The sequence below is a fragment of the Hylobates moloch genome, unplaced genomic scaffold (genome assembly GCF_009828535.3).
Source record: "Hylobates moloch isolate HMO894 unplaced genomic scaffold, HMol_V3 SCAFFOLD_20, whole genome shotgun sequence".
In the NCBI taxonomy this organism is placed as follows: domain Eukaryota; kingdom Metazoa; phylum Chordata; class Mammalia; order Primates; family Hylobatidae; genus Hylobates; species Hylobates moloch.
Window position 1 is genome coordinate 24,096,598 of NW_026652295.1, and position 14,304 is coordinate 24,110,901.

Genomic DNA, 14,304 nt, shown 5'->3' on the forward strand with positions numbered 1-14,304 from the left:
AAAGAAAGAAAGAAAGAAAAGAAAGAAAGAAAGAAAGAAAGAAAGAAAGAAAGAAAGAAAGAAAGAAAGAAAGAAAGAAGAAAGAAAGAAAAGAAAGAAAGAAAGAAAAGGCTAGACGTAATTATTACCAAGGTGTTTCTGCTCCTTCAAATTGCAACAGCAATTGTAATTTCAGTGCCTAGAACAGTAGTAATTGGCACGTATAAGGCGCTCAATGAATAGCTGCAGGATTAACTGATAATCGGTTGTCTCCTGAACAATTCATACTGCACCACAACATAGTCAAAACACAAAAAGTCAAAATATAAAAGCCCCTAATACAACTACGAGTCCGTGGAGCCAGGGCTTTACACAAATATATGTCGTGTACTACATATTAATATATATGCACATACAATATTTTGTTCTTCCAGTGCTAAAGACTAATGGAGGCAAATCTTTCTCCCTTTCTTAAAGGGCTAAAACTGCATTTTAAGGAAGTTCCAAGAGCAGGGTCGGAGAGGAGGGTCAAAGCGCACAGGCCTCCCAGCCAGCAGAAAACCCCCACGGTCCTTCAGTACTCCCTACCGTTGACGGCGCAGGCGCAGGAAGGGGTGGGGCCGAGGGAAGAGGCGATTCGCGGGATTCCAGAGGCCCCGCCCCTCGTCTGCGTCAGTTGGTCACGTGGTTGTTCGGAGCGGGCGAGCCGAGTAGTAGGGCTTTACCGCAGAGCGCGCCGGACACTCCAGCGACCGTGGGGATCACCGTAGGTGAGCTGTGGCCTTTTGCGAGGTGCTGCAGCCATAGCTACCTGCGTTCGCTACGAGGATTGAGCGTCTCCACCCAGTAAGTGTGCAAGAGGCGGCAGGAAGTGGGTGCGCAGGGGCGTAAGGCGCACAGCCTCTAGACGACTCGCTTTCGCTTCGGCCAACCTCTGAAGCCGCGTCCTACTTTGACAGCTGCGGGGCCGCGGCCGGGGTAAGGGCGAAGGAGTTGTTGAACGGTCGCGGGAGCCGGGGCGGGGTTGGGAGGTGAGTCGAGGGACTGCCCCATTGGCTGGGTCGGTTTTGGCGCGCTCTCACTTCCGCGCTTCCTATTGGCTGGCTGGCGCAGTTCCCGAGGCGCGCGCCGCTGTTGGTAGGCTCGGACGCGCGGGGCCACACTGCCCGCCCCCTAGCCTGGCGCTGGGCCTCAGGGACTAGTTGGCTGGGTCCGGGCTTGGGGAGTGCAACGCGGGTGAGGGACTCAGCCTGGGCGTGCTTAGCTGTGGGGATGAGGCGAAGCATCCATCCTCTTGGCAGTTAAATGGCTGGTCCTGATCTGAGGGATCTGCAAATTTGGTTCATGGAAAGAGGTGGCTGAATCCTGCGTCTCCCATTAAACGGATACTGGCGTTGTTGATACGGGTTTCGCATGGACCCTGTCCTATGCCAGGGTTTTTAATCTAGCTATTAAAGGAACTGGAGAATAACAAGCAAGTAGGGGTTGCAAGGTCGCTGACAGGCGTGGGAAACAATGCTAAGTGGCTTTCAGCTTTTTTCACACTAAGGTACGTTTTACATCGCAACCTAAGACACAGCTATCTAACCATATGAGACGTTGATGGAAGCAGTGTTTCTCGTCTCTTCAATTCCATTCTGTTCAGTTGCATTTTTCTAAGCAGTGTTGCTCATGACTCACTAAATAATTTCGAGATCACGGCCTGCGACCCGCAGTTTGAAGAACATTGCCTGGGGTCTGTTTACTGGGGCCCAAACACCATTTTCTTAACGTTAAATAGAGTAGAAAATAGCAGGATGCCCGCACAAATTAGATTGTTTTGTTTTCTAAGCTTATTTTTTCTTTTTCTTTCTTTTTTTTTTTTTGAGACGGAGTCTCGCTGTGTTGCCCGGGCTGGAGTGCAGTGGCAGGATCTCGGCTCACTGCCACCTCCACCTGTCGGGTTCAAGCGATACTTCTGCCTCAGCCTTCCGAGTGGCTGGGACTACAGACGAGCACCACCACGTCCGGCTAATTTTTGTATTTTTTTGGTAGAGTCGGAGTTTCACCATATTGGCCAGGTTGGTTTCGAACTCCTGACCTCGGGTGATCCGCTTGCCTCGACCTCCCAGCACTTTGGTGATCATGCAGGTGATCCGCCGACCTCCCAAAGTGCTGGGATTACAGATGTGAGCCATCACGCCCGGCCTTTCCTAAGCTTTTTTGTTTGCACATGTGTGTGCGCGCACCAGGACACAAGGTAAAATGTATTAATGTTAGAAAAGCCACTGCACTGAGTAAAGGCATGGCCACAAAAATTAGGGACATCTATCGATGAGGCACAGGCGCAGACACGGCAGGGACCAGTGGGTAGTGGGCAGTGGGCAGTGGGCAGTGGAGGAGCAGTTCAGACGCTGAGTTTGGCCCAGTGGTCTAGTTAACCACATTACATAGATCCCTTTCTACCTTTTCCCTCTTTCTTGCTTGTTAGTCCTTCAGTTCATGTTACTGGTTAAACTTTTCCTACAAATGTAAATGCATGATCTCATTTGACCAGATATTAAGTCCGTATTAAGTTATTGTCAGAGCCCAGTTTATTATACCTTAAATCTGTCTTTGAATCAGGAAAGTTAAGATGCTGTTCTTTAGGATGGACCTGGGCATACCCTAGTATCTGTTTATTTTGCTTTTTCTGGTGACTAATCCAGGACAATATGTTTAGAAATTTTAAACCAGTTTTAGAAGTTGGTTTAAAATACGTTAATTTCATTTTTTCAGCGATAATTATTATGTGTGTATATATATAAAGTATAGATATCAAGAGTCATTAACTTTAGTCACCTTAATCATTGACAGGGCTGAGTTTGGATTAAGAGAGAAAAAATAATAGTTCTACTGTACAATAGTATAATTTTTATGATTGTAAGTATTTTAAACTTAGACTCCACCTTCAGGGGTGCAAACCATATTGTTTTTTAATTACTAGTCTTCTGTGCTTCACCATCTACATAATGAATCCCAGTATGAAGCAGAAACAAGAAGAAATCAAAGAGAATATAAAGGTATGTGATTTAATAACTTTAATTTTTTTTTTATAGAAAGCATGGGGCTAAAAGTATTTTGACATAATTTAGCCAAATTTAGCCTGGCCATAATTTCTGTAAGCCTTGAGTTAGTCAGACGATGAGTAACAATAGAGAACGTTTTAAAAAAACTAATTACGGTTGAATATTAAGTCTGACCCAAGAATATGGGTTGTCTCTTATTTTGGTCTTTCAACAGTATTTTGTAGTTTTCAGAGCATGAATTTTACACTGTTATGTTAAATTTTTTCCTAAGTATTCTTTTTGAGGTTATTGTGAATGGAATTGTTTCCTTAATTTCATTCTCATTTGGTCATTGCTACTGTATAGGAAAATAATTGACTTTTGTATCTTGATTCTGTCCTGAAACCTTGCTGAACTTGTTTATTACTTCTAATTGTTTTTTAGTAGGTTCTTCAGGATTTTCTTTTCTTTTTGTATTTTCTCTGTGAAGATTCCAGAAGTATCTTTAGGATTTTCTATGTATAAGATTATTACTGCTTTGTTTCTACTCTTATATTTCATGAAATGATGTTATTAAAATCCCTTGTGTATATCTTCAGAATTAAGGGTCTTTGACCACAGACATGTTTTGCATTATATTACACATTTTTCTAGAGTATACCATATTCATTACCATCTAACCTATTTGATTTGCGATATTTTTTGAATCCCTATATGATACTTTCACTGGAAATCTTATTCCAAGTATTTATTCTTATGACAACAGGACAGAGTTTGTTTAGTTTTGAGTTTATAATTTTGACTAGATTCATATTTATGGTTCTAAGTGAGTTTACAATTTAGCTAGGTCCTTCCACACAACTTAAATTGTATGAATACCTTGGGAATTGGACCACATCTTCAGGAAAGCTATCAATTTGTGGGTTTAAATTAAATAAAGAGCCAGGTGCCCATGGTGGCTCATGCCTGTGATCCTAGCTACTTGGGAGGCTGAAGTAGGAGGATTAATTGAGCTCAGGAGTTTGAGAACAGCCTGGGCAACAAAGGGAGACCCTGTTTCTAAAAAACCATAATTAGCTGGATGTGGTGGCACCCACTGGTAGTCCCAGCTACTGGGAGGCTGGATGTGGGAGGAATTGCTTGAGCCTAGGAGTTTGGGCTTCGGTGAGTTATGATTGCTCCACTGCACTCCAGCCTGGGTGACAGAGTAAGACCCTGTACCTAAAAAAAATTTTTTTTAATATTAAGTAAACTAAATCGAGTACCTAAAAGCCATTGATAAGTATAAGCAAGTACCTTTTGATGGGTATTTTGTTTGCCTTGCTTTTCTTAGGATTCTTACATTATTTTTCTTGAATAATAGTTTGCATTGACAATTTGTGAATTTGACTCCATTAGCTTCCATTTAGGATGATGGCATCTTCCCACTGTGCTTTGCGTGTGATTATTTAAAATTTTTGTTTTGAAATTTTTGAAATATTAAAAAGTAGAGTATTTTAATAATTTACTTTTCCAACTTCAGCAATTACCACTATATGGCCAATCTGGTTTCATCTATGTCCTTATTTACTCTACTTTTCCTTCAATGGATTAATTTGAAGCAAATCACAGCCAAATAATTTATATATCTCCAGCAGATTACATTTTAAAGAAAGTCTTGTGTTTACTAGCTACAGTAAAACTATCTTGGATATAAAGTGTACTAGGTTCTGTTTGGTTTTGGTTCTGCCTCCAAAAGTGAGACCTTGGGTGGGTTAGTTAGCATTTCAGCCTCAGTTTACTCATCTGTAAATTGAGAGAACTGGACTAGAACTAGATCCTTGTGAGTTGCATGCAAAATTCTGTGTGAATGTGCTTTTATGTGAATTTTTTTTGGGAGAGGATTCGCAGAATATTAAATAGTTTTCCAAAAAGGTTAAGACCCATTAATATACAAGAAACTTCCTGGCTTTAAGAGTCTGTTATCCCAATGCGTACTCTATATACAGAAAATAATAATAGTAATATTACATTGTTTTAGGCAAAAGTCTAAATAGCTTATATAAATAAAAGTTACATCTTGGAAATGGTCTTTTTTTTTTTTTTTTTTGGTGACAGTTACTTAGCTGGCTTCTTTGACCATTATTAACAGAAAGCATTTAAATAACACCTCTTGTTAGTAAGGTTCCAACGTTACATTTTCTTTTATTTGTCTGGAGACTGTTGACTAATCTATAATCTAAATTATATCTGAAATGTTGGTGTAATATTTGTTCTCACAGTAGCTGGCATTTGTCCTTCAGTTAAATGGTGAGATAATAATCAGCAGTAGAAACTTTACCGTGGGAAAGGTGAACTCTTGTCATGTGAAGTACAGTGTGGAATCAGTAACTTTCTCACGCTGGTATGGTATCATGTTCTTGCTAACCTTGTTTGAGTATTCACCATTGTTTGCTATCCCATGGTGGCAGTATAACTAATGATATTTTGCAAAAATAAGAGAGAACTTTCAGATCATGAATATACAGGAAGTTGTTTACATATTACAAGGAAGGCAATATTTTCACCAAAACAATAGCTTGGGCATTTTAGAGTATTTTAGTATGCCTCAGGCACTGACATTTTAGCCACCTTCTAATGAATGGGCTTGAAGCAGAACTGCTTCTACTATCAGGTAATGGTTGAGGGGGGATGTCTATTACACATGTACTTTGTTTTGTGTAAAGTATGTTCTGGAAAGTTACATTCTTTTGGTGAGTACATATAAGTATTTGGGGGATATTCATGATTTAAGGAGGCCTGAAATGAATCTTTTTGATTAGGGAAAGAAATACTTTGCAGTGTAAATGATTAACGTTTTCTTCCAGTTTACCTGTTTGGTGAGTTCATACCATAAATGTGACGACGTTACATTTATAAAAGAGTACCTGTAAGTTTTTAGTTTCTGTGTGGAAGATTTTTCAGAGAGAATACAGATAGCCTTCTTGTATTAGAATTTTGTCATACCTGGTTTGAAACTGTTCATTGGAGCTGAGAAATTTTGTTACGTTTGTTTTAACTAGATATGATTAACAAAATGACCAAAGCAAGAGCATGCACTGAAATGAGAGAAGTTACGTGTGTTTGTGTCTAGTTTGGGTAATATGATTCATTCTTAAGAATTCTTCAAACTTTATTATAATTTTTGGAAATAACAAGTTTGTCAGTTGATTAAACCAGTGTCTTGTTCATAGGTAACCTTATACAATTATATAGCAGACCAAATGTTTGTGTTAGTGTTTCTTTTCCCCCCCTAAATTATAGAAGGACTAAGAGTAACACTCCATACAGAAACTCAGTAACTAAATAACCACATAGCAACTCAGTAACTAAATAACCATATTGCAACTCAGTAACAAGATAATGAATTATGTTGACTTTTTAGAATAGTTCTGTCCCAAGAAGAACTCTGAAGATGATTCAGCCTTCCGCATCTGGATCTCTTGTTGGAAGAGAAAATGAGGTATGCACTGTATGGATAAAATGGGGTACTGGTGATACAGTGTCTACATTAAAAACATTTCTACTATTTTCTTGGCCAGAAACACATAAATTTTTGAAATTTGGAAATAATTTGGGAATAACAATTATATATTTCCCAAATAAGTGATTTTGGTTTTAATTGTTCAATTTAAGAAGTTCGCCGGGTGCGGTGGCTCACGCCTGTTATCCCAGCACTTTGGGAGGCCAAGGTGGGTGGATCGTCTGAGGTCAGAAGCTTGAGACAAGCCTGGCCAATGTGGTGAAACCCCGTCTCTACTAAAAGTACAAAAAAATTAGCCAGGCATGGTGGCACACACCTGTAATCTCAGCTGCTCGGGAGGCTTGAGGCAGGAGAATCACTTAAACCCGGGAGGTGGAGGTTGCAGTGAGCCGAGGTCACACCACTGCACTCCAACTTGGGTGACAGAGTGAGACTCTGTCTAAAATAAAAATAAAAATGAAAATTTTTAAAAAATAATAATTTCAGCTAAGCTCTAGACCCCAGTCTAATCCAAAATAATTGTTGCAAATAAAATTCCTAAAATGTTACTATACATTTTGTTAGAATTTTTAATTGTATAACTTTTTTAAAGATCCAGAGATGTAAAAAAAAGATAGATATGTGTTCTCTTTTTTTAATACATAAATGAAAAACCACCTAATTTCTCATTAATTAAATCAAAGTAAATACAGTTGACAAGTGTTTTCATTATAGCTGTCCACAGGCTTGTCCAAAAGGAAACATCGGAATGACCAGTTAACATCTACAACTTCCAGCCCTGGGGTTATTGTCCCAGAATCTAGTGAAAATAAAAATCTTGGTGGAGTCACCCTGGAGTCATTTGATCTTATGATTAAAGGTATGAAAAAATAGATAACTTTTGTCTTAAAATTTTAAATTATGATATAAGGAAAAATTTGTTAATACTATTATGAATTCTGCCAATTACCGTAATCTGGGGATAGTATAACAGCACTATAAATGTTTTTGTATGTGACCGTTTGACAAGATCCATGCGTGGATGAAATACTAGGAAAAGGAGGCCCAGTGCAGTGGCTCACACCTGTAATCCCAGTAATTTAGGAGGTTGAGACAGGAGGATGGCTTGAGTCTAGAAGTTTGAGACTAGCCTGGATAACACAGTCAGGCTCTCTCTATGAAAAAATTAGCTGAGCATGGTGGCTTGTGCCTGTATTCCCAGCTACTCAGGAGGCTGAGTCAGGAGGATCACTTGAGCCTAGGAGTTTGTGGCCGCAATGAGCTGTGATAGCACCACTGCACTCCAGCCTGGGAGACAGGGCAAGACCCGGTCTCTGAAGGAAAAAAAAGGGTAAGGGGAAAGGATAGTTACTAATATGACAGCTCTGATAATTGGATTGCCTTGTAAGGGTTTACAAGACTTGGAAATAGGCTTTTTAGAAGAAAAATGTTTAGATAATGAGTTTGAGGTATGAAAGGAATTTGAATATTCCAGGAGACTATGGCATAAGGAAACCAATAAAAATATGGATGAAGAGAGTAAAGATGAATGAGAAGAATTATGCCTGTAATAAATACTAGTTTTTAATAGAATGACAGTATACATCAGAAGAAGAAGCAACTGATGTTTTATAAGCATTATGGAAGATTATTATTTCTGTATGAATTATAGGTCATTGGATGTTAATTAGTGATGGTAAAATTGAGGCCTAGAGAAGTTAATTGACTTGCTGAAGGTCGCGGTAACATTTGGACTCATTTTGAATTGCCTTGAAGACAGGAAGAAGAGAAGTAGACAGTAGGATTTTTATTAGGTAAAATTAGGAAAGGTTGACTGGATAGAAATAAAGAAGCTCTTTAAAAATATTGTAGATTAAAGAGCAGGATTTGTGATACTCATATCTGATTAGGTTAAAAATTAAATCAAGGATTAGTTAAAATAAACTGCTAAAGTTAAATATCAAGACAAATAACTATATGTCATATTGGTAATATAACCACAGGTGGAAAACATTATCCATGTAACCCTCTGGGATATATGGTAAACATTAAAATAACTGCAAAGAAATCCCAAACTTTATTACATTTGTTGTTTGAACTTTATTATATTTGTTGACAGTGGTATTAATGTAATTTTGAAAAAACAATTGTGTATATTTTAGGATTGAGCAAATGAATAACGTGTTGAAGTATTACATTTCCTAGCACTGCCCCCAAACAGGTAGAAACAAACTACACCTCTGTAGAAAGAAGCACACCGTGTATCCAGTTCTTGGTTTGTAAACACTATCTTCACTAAAGTTCCTTGGAGAAATTGCTGATTCCAGGTCAGGGGCAGGGAAACTTTAGGTGATCGTGGATTATCTTGTGACAGAAAATAAGGAAGTACTCAAAAACGGGTGGACATGTTGAAAGAACACATGTCATCTTGGAAGGATTCTCACAGACTACAGTTGGGAAAATTTGAGCATCAAAATTAATAACGACAAGAATGGATTATAATACGTTGAATAAAAAAGGACATATGAGTCCATACTAATAAATTTTCTTTTAAATTGGGATAGGTAGGAAAAGTTTTTATTTATAGAATAATGGTAACTACTACATGTAGAAGGAATTATGTAAGTGAAAAAAAATCGGTTTTCCATCCACCATACAAGTAATATATATAAGCCAGAAACATCAATCATCAATGGAATTAAACTTAGGTAAAAAGTTGTTGGACGACAGGGTATTGACACAGTCTCAAATATTTTACTGTACAGATCACTAGTTAATTACTAAGGGAAAAAGTTATCTTTACAAGGCAGAAATCTGATAGATAGCGTCTTAATCAAATGATCAAATTTAACATCTCCAGTATCATGACAGATTGATATGTGCTTCTTGATGATACACTGAGGACACATACTTATATAGTATTCTTATACTATACTTATATAGTATTCCTGCCAAAAATGTTTAGTTTGAATCTAATCATGGAGACAGAAATAAAAAATTAAGGACAGTGTACAAAATAATTGCTCTGGACTTTGTAAAAATATCAGTGTTACATAAAAAGACACGACCTCACAAAACAAATGTGTTGCAAAAATCTTTAGTAATCTAGGTGGAAGATAAATACGTACGTGTTGTACTTTTGTTGTAATTCTTCTGAAGGATTGAAATCTTTGAAATGTTGGGGAAAATAGAATAATGTTGATTTTATTTTTTAACTTTAATCTTTTAAAAATGAGTATTACTAAACAATATGGGGATACTAAGATTGGAAATTTTTTTGAAACAGAAATTACTGGGTTTTGACAGTAATGATTTTTAAAGTTATATGTAAAATATTATTTTAGAAAATCCATCCTCTCAATATTGGAAAGAAGTGGCAGAAAAACGGAGAAAGGCGCTGTATGAAGCACTTAAGGAAAATGAGAAAGTATGTATTGAGTATGATTTGTACCATTTTTTAAAATTCCAGGATTGTTTTGCTGCTTAGCATAGTTCATTAGAGCAATATGAGCTAGCTTTAATATTGGCTTAAGAAAAGTTTAAGTAAAAAGGCAGCTCTTGACAAAATGAATCCTGTTGTGCTGAGAGTCAATTCTATGCTACATGTCCTCCATGTTATTATATACTTGGAGGCATGTAATTTGATTTATAGCATAGCAAATCTATAGAATACTGAGCTTTATTTATGTAATACAGCTTCATAAAGAAATTGAACAAAAGGACAATGAAATTGCCCGCCTGAAAAAGGAGAATAAAGAATTGGCGGAAGTAGCAGAACATGTACAGTATATGGCAGAGCTACTAGAGGTAGGTAATTTAATAGTTACCTGGTTCAAATGTATGTATTTTTCTATAAAGTTGAGGTAGTATAGTGTGATCACTTTGAAGTGTTTGGGCTCTGGAATCAGATTTCCTGGATTTAAGACTTAACTTCCTTCCTAACACCATTAAGTTTGCTGGGTAGAGTGGGTTTATCCGGTCAGGGCTTCATCTTCCTCATCCATAAAATGAGAGTAATGATGCCTACCTTATAGACTTATTATGAGAATTAAATGAGTTATAATAGATGGACAATTGCAAGGAGTACTTGCACAGAGTAAAAGTTCAGTAACTTAATTATTATTATGAAGCAAAAGACCATCTTTTTTGGTAGAGTTATTAAAAGGAATTATCCCTGGAAAATATGTATAGAAAATTATTTCATAGTTGACACATTTTTAGGTAGTTTTAATTTTAATACCAGCTTGACATTACTGTCATATATAAAATTGATAATTTGTACACTAAATTAAAGTTTTGTGGTTTTATATGAATTTAAAACATTTTGTAAGTAGCTAATATGTTTGTAAGAATTAGCCTGGTAAGTGTTGCTTTATCAGACTTGACCTTAAAAATGTTTTAAGATTTATTCATGTTTGCAAAAAGTTTTTCTTGCTGATAGGAAGAAAGTGTTTCAAATCAAAACTTCATGTAACTGAATTGTGACCTTACCTTTGAGATCCATGATATAATTAATGTTTGAAGTTTTCATTTGGAGATACTGTGGTAGCTCTCTTAACTGCCTTAAAAGTATTAGTCCACAGCTGATTGGAGACGTAGAACACCTAGTTGTCCCTGCAACTGATTGGGGAAGTACCTGTTTATACTCTGAAATAATTTCAGTGCTTTTAAAAAAAAGGCAAATTATTAAACACTTTGACTTTGCTGACTATGATCTAGCATGGTAGAGACTTTGATATAACACTGTTTATAAATGAATTTATTGAGGGGCAAGATGATAGAGACTTTGATATAACACTGTTTATAAATGAATTTATTAAGGGGCAAGATGAAAAAAACCTCATAGCTATATCAGTATGCTATACGGGTCAGCTATATCAGTATGCTGATCAACTTAGGTTTTAACATTTTTACAATAAATTATTGATTTATTCTTTAAAAGAAACTGAATGGTGAACCTCTGGATAACTTTGAATCACTGGATAATCAGGAATTTGATTCGGAAGAAGAAACTGTTAAGGATTCTGTAGTGGAAGACTCAGAAATTGGCACGTGTGCTGAAGGAATTGTATCTTCCTCTACGGATGCAAAGCCGTGTATATGAAATGCATTAATATTTGACTGTTGAGAATTTTACTGCCAAAGTTTACCTCCACTAGTTCTTTGTAGCAGAGTACGTAACTACATAATGCCAACTCTGGAATCAAGCTTCCTTGTTTGAATCCTGGGACCCTATTGTATTAAAGTACAAATACTATGTATTTTTAATCTATGATGGTTTATGTGAATAGGATTTTCTCAGTTGTCAGCCATGACTTATGTATATTACTAAATAAACTTCAAACTCCTGTTGAACATTGTGTATAACTTAGAATAATGAAGTATAAGGAGTATGTGTAGAAAATTTGTCTGTTTCTATGCTTTTATGTTGTTCTCTTTCCATTCTTTTGCTAACTACCTTGGAGGAAACAAGGAGAAAACGAACTTAAAGTATTTAGACTGAGATAGCTGAGGTTTTAACTCCCAAACTTTGTTGTACCTCAAGCTCACTTACAGTGACACTATTGATATTAACAAGTAGTTTTTGGAATGGAGCATGAGAATCTATTTTCCAAAAGCTTTTCAAGTGAATGTGATTAGCCAACGAGAAGCTCAACTGGCTAGCAGGATCAGACTCTTCTTGGAAGCTTAAAATGATGGATGATGGTGATAATCCTAGAGAAACAAAGTGAGAAGTGGGTAAAAGTTTGACAGAAAAAAACAGGAATAGCTGAAAATATGGAGCTTTTCTATTTCACATATTGGTATAGTGCAAAGTATGTAAATATTGAAGAATAAGAGCGGGGTCAGATTCATTAGGGATTTCCCATATATACTAAGTTTTGAAGGAGGAAAAGTACAAACTAGGGGTATGCACCATTGGAATTGAAAAAGTTCTGTGAGAGGCATACAAGTAGTTTTGTATAAATTGGCAATAAAGAGCAATGTCATGTCATGCTTTATGCTTTTTTTTTTCCCCCCCTTTGAGACAGAGTCTTGCTCTTGTTACCCAGGCTGGAGTGCAATGGCACGATCTCACTGCAACCTCTGCCTCCCTGGTTCAAATGATTCTGCCTCAGACTCCCGAGTAGCTGCGGTTACGGGTGCCTGCCACCACACCTGGCTAATTTTTGTATTTTTAGTAGAGACGGAGTTTCACCATGTTGGCCAGGCTGGTCTCTAACTCCTGACCTCAAGTGATCTGCCCATCTCGACCTCCCAAAGTGGTGGGATGACAGGTGTGAGGCACCACGCCTGGCCTCAAGCTTTTGAAAGGATTGTTTTAGGTAAGTATCCTTACAGAACCTTAATTTTCTCTCTCTCTTTTTTTTTTTTTTGAGACAGGATCTCACTCTGTCACCCAAGCGGGAGTGCCGGGGTGCAATCTCAGCTCACTTCAGCCTCCCAAGTAGCTGAGACTACAGGTGCGTGCCACCACACCCGGCTAATTTTTTGTATAGACGGGGTTTCACCATGTTGCCCAGACTGGTCTTGAATTCCTGGCATCAGGCGATCCTCCTGCTTCGCCCTCCAAAGTGTTGGGATTACAGGCATGAGCCACTGCGCCTGGCCTTAATTTTCTTTAATACTGAGATAAAGCCTACCTCATAGTGTTATCATGAAGATTAAAACCTTTAGTGTCTAGAATAAGTGCCTTAAAAATGGAAGCTATTATTAATCTATAACAACATTGTCTGGTAGAACTTATTGGGATGATGAGAATATCTGCTGTATAGTATGGTAGCCATTTCTGTGTGGCTAGTGTGACTGAGGTATGGACATTTTAATTTAAGTCACTACAAGTGTTGCGGGAAGTCAGGGACCCCAAAAGGAGGGACCGGCTGAAGCCATGGCAGAAGAATGTGAATTGTGAAGATTTCATGGACATTTATTAGTTCCCCAAATTAATACTTTTATAATTTCTTATGCCTGTCTTTACTGCAATCTCTAAACATAAATTGTGAAGATTTCATGGACACTTATCACTTCCCCAATCAATACCCTTGTGATTTCCTATGCCTGTCTTTAATCTCTTAATTCTGTCATTTCTTAAGCCGAGGAGGATGTATGTTGCCTCAGTACCCTGTGATAATTGCATTAACTGCACAAATTGTAGAGCATGTGTGTTTGAACAATATGAAATCTGGGCACCTTCAAAAAAGAACAAGATAACAGCAATGTTTAGGAAACGAGAGATAACCTTAAACTCTGACCACCGGTGAGCCAGGCGAAACAGAGCCATATTTCTCTTCTTTCAAAAGCAAATGGGAGAAATATCACTGAATTCTTTTTCTCAGCAAGGAACATCCCTGGGAAAGAGAATACGTGCCTGGGGGTGGGTCTATAGACGGCCCCCCGGGTGTGGCCATTTTCTATGGTCTGTAGACTGCAGGGGTGAAATAGACCCCAGTCTCCCATAGCGCTCCCAGGCTTATTAGGAAGAGGAGATTCCCGCCTAATAAATTTTGGTCAGACCGGTTGCTCTCAAAACCCTGTCTCCTGATAAGATGTTATCAATGACAATGGTGCCCGAAACTTCATTAGCAATTTTAGTTTCACCCCGGTCCTGTGGTCCTGTGTTCCTGTGATCTTGCCCTGCCTCCATTTGCCTTGTGATATTCTATTACCTTGTGAGGAATGTGATCTCTGTGACCCATACCTATTCGCACACTCCCTCCCCTTTTGAAAGTCCCTAATAAAAACTTGCTGGTTTTGCGGCTTGGGGGGCATCATGGAACCTACCGACATGTGATGTCTCCCCCGGACGCCCAGCTTTAA

The 14,304-nt window shown here is 38.0% G+C and overlaps 1 protein-coding gene across 3 annotated transcripts; it reads left to right on the forward strand.

Moving 5' to 3' along the window:
* Positions 1–650: 650 nt before the first annotated feature.
* On the forward strand, positions 651–14,304 carry GMNN (geminin DNA replication inhibitor). 3 transcript variants are annotated; one of them, XM_032140760.2, is made up of 7 exons: positions 651–957; positions 2,945–3,020; positions 6,409–6,486; positions 7,222–7,366; positions 9,831–9,913; positions 10,183–10,293; positions 11,429–14,304. In XM_032140760.2, the coding sequence occupies exons 2-7, from the start codon at positions 2,970–2,972 to the stop codon at positions 11,588–11,590; spliced, it is 630 nt and encodes a 209-aa protein (XP_031996651.1). In that variant the 5' UTR covers positions 651–957; positions 2,945–2,969; the 3' UTR covers positions 11,591–14,304. The 3 variants fall into 3 exon arrangements, with proteins under 3 accessions (XP_031996651.1, XP_031996648.1, XP_031996649.1); XM_032140757.2 differs by having other exon boundaries at positions 651–825; XM_032140758.2 differs by lacking the exon at positions 651–957 and adding an exon at positions 1,181–1,528.

What these genes read in the sequence shown, in the direction of transcription:
- GMNN (XM_032140760.2), top strand. Translation starts at nt 2,970, where the DNA reads ATGAATCCCAGTATGAAGCAGAAACAAGAAGAAATCAAAGAGAATATA. An exon ending in ATTTGATCTTATGATTAAAG is followed by an intron (nt 7,367 to 9,830) that starts GTATGAAAAAAT and finishes ATATTATTTTAG; the next exon opens with AAAATCCATCCTCTCAATAT. An exon ending in CACTTAAGGAAAATGAGAAA is followed by an intron (nt 9,914 to 10,182) that starts GTATGTATTGAG and finishes TATGTAATACAG; the next exon opens with CTTCATAAAGAAATTGAACA.